This window comes from Zootoca vivipara, chromosome 5 (assembly GCF_965207765.1).
Source record: "Zootoca vivipara chromosome 5, rZooViv2.hap1.1, whole genome shotgun sequence".
NCBI classification, from domain to species: Eukaryota; Metazoa; Chordata; class Lepidosauria; order Squamata; family Lacertidae; genus Zootoca; species Zootoca vivipara.
The window spans coordinates 5,114,984-5,133,662 of NC_142588.1; the positions used below are offsets into that span (position 1 = coordinate 5,114,984).

General features: G+C 41.1%; 1 protein-coding gene across 1 annotated transcript in view; it reads right to left on the reverse strand.

The window, feature by feature from the left end:
- The window catches only part of PCLO (piccolo presynaptic cytomatrix protein), a 213,992-nt gene that overhangs the window by 37,556 nt on the left and 157,757 nt on the right, over positions 1–18,679 (reverse strand). Inside the window, exons 11-17 of the mRNA XM_060275141.2 lie at positions 14,099–14,207; positions 12,855–12,922; positions 11,956–12,167; positions 7,015–7,065; positions 4,633–4,763; positions 3,504–3,530; positions 1,738–1,831 (exon numbers count right to left, since the gene is read on the reverse strand). Of these exons, the coding sequence (XP_060131124.2) occupies positions 1,738–1,831; positions 3,504–3,530; positions 4,633–4,763; positions 7,015–7,065; positions 11,956–12,167; positions 12,855–12,922; positions 14,099–14,207 (692 nt within the window). The remainder of the gene's footprint in view (positions 1–1,737; positions 1,832–3,503; positions 3,531–4,632; positions 4,764–7,014; positions 7,066–11,955; positions 12,168–12,854; positions 12,923–14,098; positions 14,208–18,679) is intronic.

Consider the following 18,679-nt stretch of genomic DNA (forward strand, 5'->3'; position numbering starts at 1 on the left):
GGCTCCAAAATAAAAAGCATGCTTGCTTTGTTTCACTAATTAGAATTTGCCCCCACTGATTAATCAGTAGAACCTTTTGTTGACTAATCTAACCCTTAAATTAATTAAAAATTTGGACCCGTAATACACTGAAGTGTCCCTCAGACTTTTTCCTCCACACATTAAGCTATGATAGAACTAATTATTAGGCACATTCACATTGTACTGGGTAGAACTGAAATCCAAGAAAGCAGCCTTTTACTTCTGTCATTGAACCATAACCACTGTTGGGTGCAAACCACTTTTACATGGCCTAGGGAGGGAGCTAAGGACATGGGTGGCCTAGGGCTTGCCGATCAGAAGGTTGGCAGTTCGAATCCCTGTGTCAGGGTGAACTCCCATTGCTCGGTCCCGGCTCCTGCCAACCTAGCAGTTCGAAAGCACATCAAAGTGCAAGTAGATAAATAGGTACCGCTCCGGCGCTAAGGTAAACGGCATTTCTGTGCACGGCTCTGGTTCGCCAGAAGCGGCTTAGTCATGCTGGCCACATGACCCGGAAGCTGTATGCTGGCTCCCTTGGCCAGTAAAGTGAGATGAGCACCGCAACCCCAGAGTTGTTCGCGACTGTACCTAATGGTCAGGGGTCCCTTTACCTTTACCTTTTTAGGAAGGGAGCTAAAACACCGGCATTGAAAGAAAGTGCATTTAAAAATCGGAAATTGCAGGCCAATTGGCTTAACGTCTATTCCGGGAAAACTGGTGGGGAAAAATGTTAGAGATAAAATTACCAAGCACATAAGAACAAGTCTTGCTGAAGCAGAACCAGCATGGCTTCTGGAAGGCTAAAAGTAAAGGGACCCCTGACCATTAGTCCAGTCACGGACAACTCTGGGGTTGCTTTTTCCTGTAAGACCAATTGCAGCCATTAACAGTCGTCAACAGGTTTACCACAGCTATCAACCAATCACCCATTCCCACCACCCTTCTGAGTAATACCCCTCCCCACCCTCCCACTATATATAAGGGTCTGGTGACTTCTGTTTCAGGGTATCTGAAGAAGTGTGCATGCACACGAAAGCTCATACCAATAACAAACTTAGTTGGTCTCTAAGGTGCTACTGGAAGGATTTTTTTTATATTTAGCTCAGAAATAGGAAGCAGAGATTACAGTGAGTGGAGACTTCCGCCAATGGTGAGATGTAGAAAGCAGAATTTCCCAAGGTACCTGTGTTTTTTTAACTTGTTCATAAATGATTTAGCATTATGGGTGACCGGTGAAGCAACAAAGTTTGCTGAGAACATCTAATTGTTCAAAGAGCTTAAAACAAAATGGGATTGTGAAGAGTTCCAAATAAATCTCTTCAAAGGGAGTGAATGGGCAGTAAAATGACAAATGCAACTCAGTGTTAGTAAGTGTAAAGTGATGCATCTTGGGAAAAAGAATCTAAATTTCACTTGCACACTCATAGGGCCTGAACTGCCAGTGGCTAGCAGAGATCTTTTCCCTTTATAGAGAGGCATGTTAGTGGCTAGCTATGCAAATAGATCTGAGTTGAGGATGGAGGATAGCAGCAAAGGCTGGGATGCTTCTTTTAAGCAACGGAAACCAGCAAAGTTCATATGGTCAGGGGAGTCTGGCAGGCAACGTTGAAATAGTTCAGTACAGACAGACTCTTAGAAATGTAGGGCATCATTAGAGAACAGTCAGGATCAGAATTAGACCACACCTGCAATACAATATCTCTTACAGTCACCTACCTGCTCCATGGATATATTTTTATAAATGACTGTCTGGTTCCATTCAGGATTCAAGCTTTTCTGCACATATTTAGTCCTCCTCTTGTTCTCGACACTGAAGTAGAACAAAGGAACAAAACATGCCATTACTTATACTTGTCTCCACCTGCTCCGAGGCAGAAACAATTTCAGTGCAACTGATAAAAATAAATAAACCAATCATTCAGGCTGGCACAGAATAATGCCAGTTCATCTGCTGTAAATGATAATCTTCTGCTGAACAATCTCCCAATTCAGTCTCTAAAATGAAACTTTTGAATTTGCAGCCTGTCTACTAAGAAACCTCCCAGCCACTGTTGCCTGTGACTGACAACAACACAAATCTCTTGGTTGCATTTACAAATTGCTCCTGTTTGTTTACAACAGCCATTCTCATTGTAAGAGTAAACAGTGATGTATTGGTTTTCTTGAACAACTTCCTTGCGGCTATCAAGCTGAGATGTTTTTAATTCTCTGTATTATTTTCTCATCTTTAATCATAGGAGAGCCATCCCTAAAAAACATGAAAGGGAAGCTCAGATGCAAGCTCCATCCTGTTAATGAAATAAACACTAATTTAATATTGATCCTTCAAAGCAGGCTTCAAAGCTCCTTTTTCAATAGGGCATTTCAGAGGTTTTGCTGAATTATTTGATTTACAATGTATTTTATTGTGTTGTGTTTTCTGAAGGCTGAGACTACAAAATCGATGGCATCCTTTACCATCCACAAGATGATGGTTCTAGACCAGTGGTCCTCACTGTTCTAGAGCGCATGCTGCATTTCACGATCACATAATCGAATCAGATATCATTTTGAGGAAAGCTCAATGGTTACAGATCCACCCCTTCACTGCCCCAGAATCGCTACAGTCAGATTTTAAGATTTTGCAGAACTTCATTGTTTTCACACGATTGCCCCTTAAGGTTAGCATTGGAAATATTTCATAGTTCTAAAGCTGACCTGTCTTCCTTCATTTGCCAAAAACAGTGAGTTCTGATAAAACAGCTCTGCTCCAGAAATAGCATTCTCTTTAAGAGCATGCCATTACTGCACGGAGAGGAGAAAAAAAGAAACATTTGCAGTGGTTTGCTGCTGGCACCTCACCGGATTTATACGGTTGGCAATTACAGCCAAATAGTGTCCCCAATGCGACCAGTGTCTGTTCAAATGTAGCATATAGCATTACAACCACTATCGGCCTTAAAGAAGCATAATTTAATTAGCGGTGAGATGAATATATTAAAAGCAGGAACAAGAAAATATCAAGCAAATCCCAGAGAGAATTAAAAGCTATGTTTAAGGCACGGTACAATTTTAAAGTGAGAACTCCCCGCAAGGCAGACTTTTTACATCTGGTAACAAGTATATAATGGATTGCAGTGACTGATAATTAAAGAGATCTGTATGCATTGAGCAATATTCATATCAGGAAAAAGTGGGTTTAAGAGGTGCTGCTATCATTCCACCAAAAGCAAATGTCCATGAAAGAAGGGTCACCATCTCCAGTCCTTAAAGCAACAATTAAACTACTGGTTCCACTCCCCACCCACCGAACCATGAAGTTACTGGAACAATTCTATAACAATTGTGTGTTATAGAGATTTAACCTGCACTAGACACGAGCAGCAAATGTCAGCCACTTCATAGGCCCCTGAAATTCTAGGAAACTATAGTTACATGCCCAGGATATTAGGTATTTCATGCTTAGAATAATCAGAGAATCAGTGAACAATAATGTACTCTACCTTGCATTCTGGACCACCATGACTTGGCTGCAAGGCCCCAGGGCAACGATGTGTTGAAGAATGAAGGGAACAAACAGGAAGCAGAAGAAGAGAGAACCAGGGAAGAGAAGATAATTAGAGCATTGTATGCAAACAAGAAATGATGGGTGTATATATTATGAGAAATAGAAACATTAACCACTCTAGGCAGTTTAACATGGAAAAGTAATCAGAGATAGTTATTATCAGACTAGATGGTTCAGACATAAGGCTAAAGCATCATTGTAACATTAAATGGACAAGCAGGTACAATCCTTGGGCTCTCACTGTCCCTTTCCTCTTTCTTCTCTTTACTCAAGAGTGGAGGAAGTTTAAAGCTTTAATTCCTGGTACAAATGGTAGATTCCAGTCATGTCTAAATATGGAGAACTGTAGGTTTTTCAAACCATGAAGAGTTTACAAAGCATAATTTTAAATCATGGTTTGATCCTAGTTTGGATTAACTAACTATGGCTTGGACAAGCCACAATCCACCACATTCAGACGTAATGGGAAGCTGTGGTTTTTTGAAAACCACAGACAGAAGATCTAAACTTCCTTCCCTCAGAAGGAAGGGAGGGTACTGCTTAAGCCCAAGGTTTATTCTTGCTCATCCTCATACGCTAAATCACAGTTTAACTTTATGTTTGAATGGGGCTGGTGAGTTTATTCAAATCATCTGGTAACACATTTGAACATTTCTTCAGCTAGGGTATATGACAACTAAATACGGAAGATACATCTAACATAAAATTTCTGAAATGTTTGTTATGTCTTTTCCTTCACAGTCCTGACTATATTTAAATGTTTTTTTCCAGTTTTCCAGCCATGTTCCCATGGGCTTCTCTAGGATAAAATGAACGGCTGTAGCTCAGTGGCAGAGCCATGCTTACACGTAAAAGGCCCAGGTTCAATCTCTTGCAACTCCAGGTAGTGTTCATTTAATTATTTGACAAGATTTATATACTGTGGGTGAATAAGCTTTCCTAAAATACATGAAATGAGTGTCCAGATTAGTTGATAAGAAATGGATCTCTTGAAGGTCAACAATGGGAAACCTGTTGTGTTAACAGCTGTTAGTACCGGTAGTTGAAATCACCCCTCCGCTTACCCTCTTCCTGGTAGAAGATAAACTTTGACAAACGGATCCGAATAGCCGTTGTTGTCACGGGGAACAAGGTTTCTTGCTTGAAGAATGTGAATTATCAAATTGCCAAGGTGCTTGTCATAGTTGATTTGAAGCTAAGCATAACATTGGTTGCAATTAATCATTTCCCAAATAATGTCATTTCAAAGTAATAGTTATTACTACAGTTTTACTTTTTAATGTTCTCCAACACTAAAATTCAGTAATTTTCTAAATGAATCTCATAAGAGGCTTGTTTCAAGCAGACGATTTAATCTTCCTCTAAAGAGAAAGAGAATAGAAGCATATTTCCCTGAAAAGTTTCTAAAGTAGACAGTAATGTGTTTCTATGTGCAACATTTTTTTAAAAAAATATCCTCCTAAAATCTAAGAATTTTCTGTTAAATGTAAGCAATTAAGGGCACTATGCCATGTTAATCTATATTGTTTGTTTGTTTGTTTTTCTGTACTGAGAGTTTACCATGCAGCTCTTTGCCTCTCTAGAACTCCTAATCTTCTCTTCCTATATTTATTCTGCTTTCAAGAAGCTGACAGTGGGGCAGAGATTTATTGGCGCTTAAGATACTGCAGTATATACAAATTGAAGTGTTTTTTTTAAAGCACTCCTGAATCAGTTAATTATATTTATATACCTCTTTGCACAGCTAAACGCAGGTCCATAGTGATTTATAGGGCAATAAAATACAGAAATGCAATGTGCATGTCTTGTGGGATTTCTGACTTTGCTTCTTTTGACCAGCAAAATCCCCCTGCCATATCACAAACTGCTTTGGGACATCCCCTCTGTGCTCAAGGTGGTTTGTAGTCTGGCATGGGGGTGGGGGTGGTCTATAGCAGGAAGTAGTTGTGCAGTTATTTGGATTCTTCCCCCCCCCCCCTAAAAACAATTGACCTGGTCCCATTGCAAATGCTTATAGCAAAATAACTATTGATTTGAACAAAAGAAGAAGAATGCAACTATATGACTGGAAACAAGAAGAACAGGAGTTGTTTCCAGAGCGTCTCTTCTGTGAAGGAAGGCTCCTTCTGATTGTGGAAGGGGCTGAGATCCAGTGGGCACCCTTCGATTCCCCTGTACTTTCCCACCACCTCCCATGTTGTCCTGGAGCAACTTAGCTGAAAGCACTGGGAGCTGCAGGAATAAGGAAGAAATGACAAAAATCGCCTCCTCCATGTTCTTCCGGCAGGAAAGTCCCATGAGCGGAATTCTGCTCACAGAACTCTGGATCAAAACCAGCAGATACCTATTCTTTTTCCATAACCCGACTATGGGTTATATACAAGAGTGTTGGAATGGAAAGTATAAAGAAGTTTGTATATGGTATAGAATTTAAATGATTAGGAAAAGCCTAGTAAAATTGTACATGAGAGAGAACCGAATGTAAATGTTCGGAAGTTATTTTTTAATTTCTAATTTTCTTTTTTCCTTTTTTTTTATATTGCTCTTAATTTTCTCTAATTTCGTCTCTAGTTCTTTTTTGCCTATTTTTCTTTTCTTTTTGAATTTTTTTGAAAATCTTGGAAATTATGTTTGGTTATATTGGATTATATTTGCTTATGTTCAGTTAGACTTGATTATGTTATGTTTATGTTTATGTTATATTATGTTACGTTTATGTTGTGTTACGTTATGTTATGGTTTGTAGATTTTAACTTGAAATAAAATAAAGCTTTAAAAATTAAAAAAAGAGTGTTGCAGGTGATGTAAAGGAATCAGGAAGGAAGGAATTTTGGGGTGATTTGCCCTTTCCCCACAGCAGAGCTGCACAGAGCTGGAAGAGGGGATATCCCTGAACATCGATTCCCTCCCCCTTTTGTGGGTAGAAGTCTTACTGTCAGCGGAGCAATGCCATTGTATACAACCAGTGGTTTTTTCTTTAAAAAATGTTTAGGGGTGCTCTCATTTTCACTCAAGAAAACCACCATTTTATAGTACAAATCGGGAAAAATAAATACAGTAAATGGACAAAAGTACAAAGATTCACAAAATGTTTCTGCGTACCCCCAGAAAAAAGCACTGTATACAACAATATACTTTTAGTTTTGTATCATGGCACAGGAATAATGGAATTCCTGTCTGGAACATCCATATAGGAATTTGCATAAATGTGCACTGTGCAATTCCTCAAATGTAAATTGAATTCATAGCTCTTCCCTTCCTCAGGAAGCAGCAACTGGATTAATATTAGTCATCAGCATTTGCATTTCACACAACTGATTTTTAAAAAATCTATTTTTAGCATTGATTTACAATTTGTGCAATGTTGGCAGTCTAAGAATCAAACAATGATAATTCTGTTCTATTATCCGTTTATAGAAAATTAAATGCTAATATTAGATTGTTACCTGAATTTCCCCAGTAATTGGATGGGAGCCAGACTTTGTACCTTCCGTGGGCTGCCATATTCAAAGAAAAAAAAGCACAGAAACACAGTTGTAAATCATTTCATTTTTAAATAGTTTCTCTTGCTATGAATATGTCTAGCATTACAATCATTATTCCTACCATTCTTACACCTACATGATTAAGACTATGACATCGGTGGTACAAAAATTATAACTGAAATGAAATTGACCACACAAGTTTTGAATGTGACACTTTACATGAGAATTTGACTTCTGTGGTGGGCAAATGACATCACTAAAATGACACATGTCAAGATCAAAACAAACCCTAAATGTTAATACTGCTTAATCTCATATCTAAAATAACCAGGCAAGAATTTCCTTTGCATACACTGAAGAGCTTGAGGAGGCTAAACAGGATTTTTTTTTACTTTCCTCCTCATGTAATATCACAAAACACTTTTGAACAGTCCTTCAGATTCAATGCAAAGAAATGAGTGTATGATTCTTTGAACCAAACTGTAGCAATGAGTTGTTTCCAGACAACACTTAGCGGCATCATTGACTACAAAGTTTAAAGAGTTTTCACAGCAGGGCATAAAAAGGTAGGAGGGTTTATGTACAGGCCTTTTATGTTAACATAACTTTACCCATTCCAAACAGATTCTCAGTTGGCAATCCCCTTTGCTCAAACTGTCCAAGAAGAGTTTCTGTCATAAAGGCACCTGTGGTCTCCTCTGGCTCAGACATCTCATTAGCAGATCATTTGATTTCATCAACATAACATGCAAACATTGTCATTTGTTCAACAAGACTAACACTAGGTGTGCAATTCAGAATAACCGAGTAGTATTTGGCTAAGTTTGCCTGAGCTAAAAGTTTCTTCTTTATAGCACCTACTCCAGCTAAAAGAATAGTAACCTGTAAACTAGAGGAGATGGAGTTGCAGCAGAAAATGGTGTTGGGCAATGGTACCTGCTCACCTCTAAACCTTGGTTTATTACCCCCTTTAAAGCTCCCAAATTACTTGAATTCCTTAACTTCTTCAGCTCATAGATATGCCTTTATAAAGGCAAGATTCAACACCTTCCCATCGAACATGCTGAGAAATAGATTTTCCAATGGACAGATATCGCTCTTATGTGATTGTAATTGTGGGGCACAGGAATCGTTGCATCACATAATCCTTGATTGTGCTCTTCACTCATCGGCCAGGAGCAAGTTTCTTGCTCCATATCTAAAGGAAATCGCTGATGATTCAAATGAAGCCAAACTGAGATATCTACTAAATGATGAAGACCCCTTAAGATCACTCACGGTTGCCAGATTCTTGATCAGCATCCTATCCCTAAAGAGGAAAAACGGACTCCTGTGCGGCTCGGATAACCCTTTTAAACCATGATTTATGTTTTAGGATGTAATTAGGTGAAATCATCATTGATGTCTTTTATTGATTTATGAGCAGAGGGCGATGTTTATGTTGCAAATTTATTGTATTGTATGTTGTTGGGGGTTTTTTTGTTTGTTTTTTGTAAGTTTTCGGCTGTTTTAAATTTGGAGGTTTAAGTACATATATGTTGGTATGGGAATTGTTGTGTGATGGGACAATGGCCGTAATAAATATCAATCAAATTATAGCACCCACTAGAAGCTGTATCAGCTAATTTTGGATATCCTTTCCTAGGTAGTGAACCATTTTTTTTCTTGATCTTTAGCTCTACACCAATGATCATTCATGATAGGATCAAAAAGGGCTAGATGTTCTACAAACTTCAGAAAAGAAGAAGTCACAGGTTTTTAGTTATACCATGGAAACCCAAGTTTTGCATGCCAAGAACTTTGACCTGAGCAATCAAGCGTTCCAATATTTGTCACCAATATTGTTACTCTTGCCTAATTTCTGCTGGTAAATATCATCAAATGTTTTTCCTTTAGATAAGCAAAACTCAAGTTCTTTTGCAAGTGGAAAAGAGCAACTAATTACTCTCAAAGGACATTTAAAATTAGACAACATGATTATCCATCAAATGACCAAAGAATAAGCAGGCTAGCACGGGGTGTGGTCAGTATTTTGCACCCAGCAGTATTGTGCTGTGTAATTTGCTTTCTTTTGTTCAGTTCTTTAGACATTGAAGCGTTGTCAAAGTAATCTTACAGGACTTGCCAGAGGTGGCTGTCATTACCACGATGGCAAGCTTCTCTGCTAAGCACTGCTTTGTTGTTGTTGTTGTTGTTGTTGTTGTTGTTGTTGTTGTTGTTGTTGTTGTTGTTGTTGTTGTTGTTGTTGTTGTAGAACAGGCACCCCCAAACTTGGCCCTCCAGATGTTTTGGGACTACAACTCCCATCATCCTTAGCTAACAGGACAAGTGGTCAGGGATGATGGGAACTGTAGTCCCAAAACATCTGGAGGGCCGAGTTTGGGGATGCCTGTTGTAGAACTAAGGTAAAGGGAACTTAAGCTGGATGGTGAAGTTCAGTCAAAGGTGACTATGGGGTGCAGCGCTCATCTTGCTTCAGGCCAAGGGAGCCAGTGTTTGTCCACAGACAGCTTTCCGGGTCACGTGGCCAGCGTGACTAAACCACTTCTGGCACAAGGAAGAGCATGACGATTGCCAAAGCGCATGGGAACATCATTTACTTTCTCGCCGCAGTGGTAAAGCGTGTTCTCCTTCATGGAGAGCATGTGTTGAGGTGGAGGCAAAAAAGACATCCCTCTGTTGCTGGGCAGGTTAGTTTGGATGGCCACAAATCTTATTGGGCACCTCTTGGTCGTTGGGGAGAATTTGATGTTGCAATTTATGATTGACGACCAAGGGGCTATTTATTCCCTGTGTGCAGTGTTGAGCTGCCTCTTTTTGCTGCACACATAGGATCACCCACCCTCCCTCCCTATATTTAGGGCTATGACCTTGCTATGCCTGTCATGGGGTCGTCTGCTTTGGGGCAGGGGCCTGGTATGAATTTTTCCATTTGGCTGATTGGTTAGTGCCATTTGGTTTTTTGCCTACTGCAGGCATCCCCAAACTTTGGTCCTCCAGATATTTTGGACTACAATTCCCATCATCCTGCTGCTCATTCTGCTGCTCCAGAGCATCATTCTGCTGCTCCAGAGAAGCGGACACGGAGCAATGGATTCAAACTTCAAGAAAGAAGATTCCACCTAAACATTAGGAAGAACTTCCTGACAGTAAGAGCTGTTCAGCAGTGGAATTTGCTACCAAGGAGTGTGGTGGAGTCTCCTTCTTTGGAGGTCTTTAAGCAGAGGCTTGACAGGCATATGTCAAGAATGCTTTGATGGTGTTTCCTGCTTGGCAGGGGGTTGGACTGGATGGCCCTTGTGGTCTCTTCCAACTCTATGATTCTATGATCCCTGACCACTGGTCCTGTTAGCTAGGGATCATGGGAGTTCTAGGCCAAAACATCTGCAGGGCCGCAGTTTGGGGATGCCTGGCCTACTGCGTAGCAAAATTGTCACAACTTGTAAGGTTGCGATTATGCATTGGTTAAATCTGGTTGGTGGAGGGGGTATGGCTGGCTGTGCCTGCCCCTCCAATGCTGCTGCTGCAAGGGTAGTCCATTAAAGGAATCCAGGGGCTCGCCATGCTCTTGTCCGAACCCCTGTCAAGGGGCTAGGGCCACGTAAGAGCCCCTGGGAGCATTTGGGGAGAGGTGAGGCCCTGGCACCCAGCTCTATTCTCTCCCCAAAACGTTTCCCCTTATTGACTTTCGCAGCCTTGCAGGTGTCAGTTCTGTTCCTACCTCTAGGTGGGAACAGATAGTCACAAACCAATGCCTAAGCAACCACTCACATTCTGTAATCAATAAAGTTGTGGCCAAAAAATTATGCCAAAAACCTTAAACAAGAATTCTGTGTGAATTGTGTTTTATTTGAGGGTTGTTTGGGACCTCATCATGCAACTATTTATCTACTTGCACTGGTGTGCTTTGAACTGCTAGGTTGTATAACTATGGTAAGAGAACAGAATTTTAAAGCAAGAGGAACTCTAAACCACACCCAAGAGTTTTCTGCAGCAGACACAGGCATACATCAAATGCTGCACATATAGTCCTTTGAATTCCACTGAAGGCCCTCTTCATCTGTTGTTGTTTAGTCGTTTAGACGTGTCCGACTCTTTGTGACCCCATGGACCATAGCACGCCAGGCACTCCTGTCTTCCACTGCCTCCTGCAGTTTGGTCAAACTCATGTTCGTAGCTTCGAGAACACTATCCAACCATCTCGTTCTCTGTCATCCCCTTCTCCTTGTGCCCTCCATCTTTCCCAACATCAGGGTCTTTTCCAGGGAGTCTTCTCTTCTCATGAGGTGGCCAAAGTATTGTAGCCTCAGCTTCAGGATTTGTCCTTCCAGTGAGCACTCGGGGCTGATTTCCTTCAGAATGGATAGGTTTGATCTTCTTGCAGTCCATGGGACTCTCAAGAGTCTCCTCCAGCACCAAAATTCAAAAGCATCAATTCTTTGGCGATCAGCCTTCTTTATGGTCCACTTGTACTTGAAGTACAATCAATAGAAAACACAACCCTCAGAAAGTTTTTGAGTACTTCAACGCCATCGTGAACTCTGAATAAATTTGGCGGGTCTAAGTGACAGCCATGTTGTGAGACTCAAAATCAAAATCACACGGAAACCCCAAACAGGCCCTATTAGTGATGACTCATTATCAGTGAGAAGAGATGCTAGCTCAGTCAAAGCATCACATGGGTCCTAAGTGAACATGTTGAAATGCCTCCCTTGCCATTCCAGACTGCCAGTTCTCCTGAGTAGCTCAGAATGCAGCCAGAGTGAAGCAGCCCTAGTACCCCTGCTGCTAACATGGGAACACAGGAAGCTCTTTTTAAAGCTTCTAATGGTCTCTATAGGAATATGCATATATTCACCTCTGCATCCATACACAAAAAAGCCCAAACAAATGAATTCATACCTTGCTACTGTGCCGTTTCTTGCTGACTGAAGGAGAACCAGGCTGACCAGGGCTAGGAACAGAACTCGAGTTGGCGGACGTAGTCCCAGAATGAGCATGGGAGCTCTTCTCCATTGCTGAGGAGGCCATCAAGGGAGCCTGTTGTAAGGAAACCTTTTGCAGCTCTGCAGCCAGTTGCTTTGGGTCCACCCCGGGCGACTTTGTTTTATCCACTGCAAGCAAATGTTTTTGTATTCATTTCTGCAATTCTCCCAGCTTGGGATGGAAGAATGGCAATTCATACTAGTAACTTCCCCCATTATTAGAGCACCAAGGGGAAGAAAACAGCCAACAAAGATGAACAGCAACAAAACCATGAACCAGGCACCCCCAAACTCGGCCCTCCAGCTGGTTTGGGACTACAACCCCCATCATCCCTAGCTAACAGGACCAGTGGTCAGAGATGATGGGATAAGTATCCCCGGATTCATTGAAAAAAATCTGGTAACCTTACCCTTACTCCTCCGCCCCCCAATTCTCTATATTAAGCTCAAATACTTGAATTGAAGACCATCAGTTCTGATGTCTGCTCTAAAACCATTTGTTTGCCCATGTATCAAATGTTTAATAAAATGAAATGGAAAAATATCAACACAGCCAATTTCAATTATCCAAAGAGCAATTTGTCATATCACTGACTTTTAAAAGTCAGTGCTGGTTGTCCCACCTTCGTATCAGCACCAGCAAACAAATAGTCCATTCTCTGCATATTTGACCAAAGTTGTCATCCACTGAGAAGAAATGGGACATTTGCTTCCATTTTTTGTTGCATATTCAAAGGTACTAGACCGTGTGTTCTAAATGTACTGGAGTCACAATTTGTGGCCTGTGTCACTGAAAAGCAAATTGTTTTTACCTACCAGTCTTTCCTGGCTCAAGCAAATCCAGATGTTGTGGATTTTCGGCATCTGACATCATGTTGAGATCCCTAAAGGAAGCCATAAGAAGCCTGAGACAAAAGGAACCCTTGGCCCACCCTCATTGAGGTATTAGAGTAGATAAAGGAGACATGGATTATGGCAGAAAGCAGCTCCCAAGCATGACCCCCTTTTTGGCTGATACGTGTTTGTGACGCTATTAAAGTCGAAGAGCTGAGAAAAATGGCAGTTCTGTGGTGGATTTTTAAATGGAATAAATGCAGGTTTACATCGAAATACAACCACTTTCCACGATGTTCAGATGAGCTAGATGTATCATTTCTTTACCTAACATCGTCACAACACTTTCACTCACAATGAGCTTTGAAACCAGCTATGTTTCATCTCCACTGCGGTCCTGTGTTATTCCTCCTTTCTTGCAACTCATTAGGCCTGAATCATAGCAACTTACTATGACGGTACTGAAATTTGAATACAGAACCCCCTTGTTCTAATGCAGCACAAGCTCCAACTGCGCTCTCAGCAAAGGATTATTTGTTTTTACCCTTACGTTTAATCACTCTCCCAAACTCATTTTGATTGACCTTTTCCAATCACAGAGAGAAATTCAACACACAGCCCCCCAGAAGACATCGAGGGGATTAACATCCATGGGATTAACATCCATGGGAACTTGGCCATAAATTTCAATAGGCTGTGGATGGTACCTGAAAGTCTATATTTACTATTCAGTTTATAGCAGGGTCCCCAAACTAAGGCCCGGGGGCCGGATGCGGCCCAATCGCCTTCTAAATCCGGCCCACGGACGGACCGGGAATCAGCATGTTTTTCCATGAGTAGAATGTGTGCTTTTATTTAAAATGCATCTCTGGGTTATTTGTGGGGCCTGCCTGGTGTTTTTCCATGAGTAGAATGTGTGCTTTTATTTAAAATGCATCTCTGGGTTATTTGTGGGGCATAGGAATTTGTTCATATTTTTTTTCAAAATATAGTCCGCCCCCCCCACAAGGTCTGAGGGACAGTGGACCGGCCCCCGGCTGAAAAAGTTTGCTGACCCCTGGTTTATAGTAAGGAACAAAGAAATTCTCCTCGGTGCACCAAGCTTCCTTCCTTTTTAGATAAAAATGGTGCACAAAGTGTTTCACAGGTTCCACCTTAACCATTGTGGATAAAGAAGCCATGAAAAGCCAAAAATAATGGAAACAGAAAGATGAGGAAAAACTCACAGTCTTACACATATTTCTGCTTCCCCACTCAGCTGACTGATGATACTCTGGACTTCTTCGTATGTTTTGGCCGTCAAGGGAATGCCATTCCATTCCAGGACCTGCATCCCTAGGGTGGCAGGGCAGAACAGGGTGAAACACAGTTATGCCACGGTCTGGATTAGAGCCAGTATCTTGAACATATATAAAGCGAAAGGCCCAAATAGCAGTTCAGTGTAAGTCAGTTTCAATGGGCCTTTGAAACTTAACAAAACGTCAGAGCCTTTCCACTGTACACTGATAAAAGAAGAAAAAGCAAAACCCAAGACCAACATGTCAAATTACCTGTGTAGGTTAACATAGAACGATCCAACGGTAAAACCGTGGAGCATTTGTACTTGAACAAACCAAACTGAACGGGAAAGGGAGGAGGCGAGAGGAAACTGGGAGATGGAAGCTGGCATTCTTTAAGCTGCAATCATTCTTGACATGCCCTCCTTGGGAAGAACTCATTGAATGTAGAAAATTAGAATGTCATGGATAAAAAGAACAATCAGCTTAGCCTTCTCCCCAGTATTTTTTAAGGATTACAGCTAGATAATAAATGCGACAGACCCTCCAAGTGCCCCTGTATCAGGACATCCATGATTTAGAGAAGCTGTCCTGGTTTCTGATTTGATCCCGGAATGTCCCGCTTTCCCTTAGGATGTCCCTATTTTCATTGGAGAAATGTTGGGGTGTATGGAGTTATCTGACTCCCAAGCTGTCTGAAGGCAAAATTATAGTTTTTTAATTATGTTTTTATATATGTTGGAAGCTGCCCATAGTGGCTGCGGCAACCCAGGAAGATGTGCGGGGCTTAAACAGTAAAATTATTATTATGGAATGGGACGTCCCTATTTTCATCAGGGAAATGTTGGAGGGCATGATGTGAAGTGCTTTGAATACTTGAAAGTGCTATACAGTGGAACCTCGGTTTATGGTTTACGAATTTTCGGTTTACAAACACCACGGACCGATCTGGAACGGATTAATTCACTTTCCATTACTTTCAATGGGAAAGTTCGCTTCAGTTTATGAACAGACTTCCGGAACCAATTACACCCATGCTTCGGTTTAAGTACGCTTCAGGTTGAGTACTCCGCGGACCCATCTGGAACGGATTAATCCACTTTCCATTACTTTCAATGGGAAAGTTCGATTCAGTTTATGAACGCTTCAGTTTATGAACAGACTTCCGGAACCAATTGTGTTCATAAACCGAGGTACCACTGTACACATTTATATCATTATTCTTTGAAAAACTGCACTAAGGAATTGGGCTGCCTTATCTTATGCTTTGGACTTACCAAAACGATTGGCCACCTCTGCCCAATTTGTGTATTACAGAGTTGGCAGTATCAGGCCATTTCGTTTTGGAAGGCATTTTCAGTACCAAACCTCACCAAGACTATTTTTTTTATAACTAAATAAGACAATTTGCTTGGCTTTAGAAACACATCAGAAACTATGGTTTTAATGCAGAACTATCCCTGCTTGAACTGTTATTTACCAGCACGAGTCAAAGCATAGAAGCCCTGAGGCTTACAAATGTAAACTGTCCCTTACAGGCCAACTTATACAGGAATAATAATGCCACAGTTCCAGTTTATCTCATGGGGCTTGTGCAGGAGAACTTCCCTGGCAAACTGCTCCTTAACTAGCTAATCAAAGTCAACATGCAAAACAACACTCCACTGCATTTACACAGCACAAAAGTGACATTTCCTTGATCTGGTTCCACTTACATGGACAAAACAGAATCACTTAATTGATCCCATGTTTATTTTGAGACCTGTGCACGTGATAAATGAGAGAACAAAAAATAAAATTATGTGATAAATTCTGAATAAGAAAATAAATGGAAAAAGCAGAATATTGTTTGAGGAAGACACAGGGAAAGCAAAATTGTGTACAAAATAAATTTAAAAGGGAACTCATGAAAATGTTTGCCTGATATTCCCATGTCTCCAACATACCAAGTTTTTAGGGTAATAAATGAAGTCAAATATTTAACACCACTCACACAGCAATGAACTTACAAAAAAAAACAAAAAACATAGGCTATGTGAGGAATTAGTAAAGTACGTGGAGATACTGTACAGAGGTGTCTTTTATAACTTAGTCTGTGCTTTCCTAAAATAAATTCTCGTAAAAGTCTTACTCAAATTTATAATATTTCTGAAGGCTGGAGACAATCACTGCCATGTTTATATACTGCTTATATCAACTGAGTTGATATACTAGGGGTATGCAGGAGAAATCCAGAAGAGCAATTTTAGCCAGATAGAATGGCCCCTCTCCACGTCTCTCATCGCTACTGAAATATACGGTACTTGGAGTCGAGAGTGAATTTCATGCTCTTTATTCAGCTCGTAGTCATCAAGGAGAAGAAGAGAAGAAGAATGCCCTTTCCCCAAAACCATCTGCTTATATATATTATTTAAACAATGGGCTTTGCGTGATTGGCTACTTCAGGGGCAGGGCTACACCTGTGGGCCAATCAGTTTGTGGATTGACTTCTGCCAGCAGCCTGATTGGCTGCTCCTGCAGGCCAATCAGGTTGCGGATTGACTTCTACCAGCCGCCTGATTGGCTGCTCCTGCAGGCCAATCAGGTTGCAGATTCACTTCCACCTGGAGTTGGATTGGGTGGCTCCTGCGGACCAATCAGACTGCTGATTCTGGATCCTATTGTTCTATGATTCAGCTCAGTACATAGCAGCTACCATCTGAAATGGTGTCATTAGGAATTTAAGATAGCAAGTCAGGGCGTGGACCTGTGAAACACATGGTGTCCCACTGGAATCAATGGACTTAAAAGGGTTTAACTTTGTTAGGCGTGTGCCTCATGTGTGTTTCTTTGCCCCAGGTTTTCTTTAGCTCTGGAGCTTTTTGATAGTCAACGTGTTAATGTTATTTTTTGCTACTTCTTGAGCATGAATCACGCAGGAGCTCATTATTGCTACAGACACCTTAACTTCCTCCCCAATTCATCATTTGTGTCCGCGGTGAACATTTCCCATTATTGCAACAATTAATGTACTTGTTAAGATGGACAATCTGTTCCCTGTAATAAAAATTGCCTGCTTGGATCAGACACTGCCGCATGGACATTTTGTGCTGCATCAGGCTGAAAGAATTGGAAAATTACATAGCTGGGAGGAAGGATCCAAAGGTAACCCCCCCATTAGGACCGCATACCCCCAAAGGTTCCTAATAGAAGGCCACAGTGGGCCCTGACACTGGGAACATGAGCAAACGAGACCCAGAAGGAGAGCTGTTACCCAATTAAAGAAATCTTGGGCTAGTCATTGTTGTGTGTTTTAATCAACTGGTTCATTAAATCTGCATGCATTAGCATTGCAATAAAACAGTAGGACTGTAGGAAGCTGCCAAACACTCGGTCTAGTATTAGTATCATTCATCCAGCCCAGCATTGTCTCTATGGACTGGCAGTGGTTTTCCAGGTCCTTGGGTCAAAATCTTCTTCACCACCTGCTCCCTCCTCCTTTCAACTGGAAGTGTCATGGGGACATGGGGCTTTTTATACACCACAAAAGCTCCCTGAGATGCACAAGGACAGAAATGGAGCCCAAGAAATGAGAAGGAGATGCTAGTGTGAATCTTCAGGTTTGCAGAAGTACAATGTAAGTCACAGAATACTGAATGGCAGTTAGGAGAATAATTCAACCCTTGGAAGGAGTCCAATGCAAGCTCCTTATACCTTGCAGAAAGTGGGGGAAACTGCTTCCACAAACTGCTTCTCTATCCACACCTCACACTATGCATATGTTTGTATGCATTAAGTTACCTAGAGGTGCTAGAAATGATTTGTAGATTCTGATGCATATGCCACAAATCCCCTTTAGTGAAAATCCAGGCTATCAATGCTTTTTTTGTGGGTGGTTTTTTATATACCAGAAATCAACACTTTAGCATTGGATATGCAAGCTCATATTTGGGGCAGGTCTTTCCTATGTCCTCCTGACCCTAGTTTCAGATCATAATATGCAAACATATTACCCAATAGAGATTCAATGCCCTTTGCAATCTTCAACTTTAAGCCAAGTTCAGATCATAATTCTCACCTGTGCCCCCCAATGGAGCATTTACGTCTTACATATTTGTTCATCAAAACTTTCAGTGTTTTTAAATTGAGCGATACTTACGTACGTGCTCAGATTGCACATCTAGTTACTTATAAAACAGCAACACGCACATATGCAATAATATTGTAGAGCTGCACAGAAATACAAGCCAACGGGTGAAGAACCGCAACAAACATGGGGTAACTATTGGAAATCAAGGGACAGATCACAATCATCTCTAATTCCATGGACGTGTTATTGATGCATGAAGGGGTTAATGCCATAGAGTAAGCTGTCCTGCCAGGCTTAGCTAGGTCACTACCCCTCACCTTGAGAGGAAGGTAACCAAGCCTTTTGTTCATTCTCTGTCTACCTGAGAAGCTCAGTGTGTAAAAAGGTCTGAGCTGGTTGCTCCAAGCTCTGACCACATGACTTTAACAAGCCTCTTTTGAGTTTCTATTCCAACAGCTTGG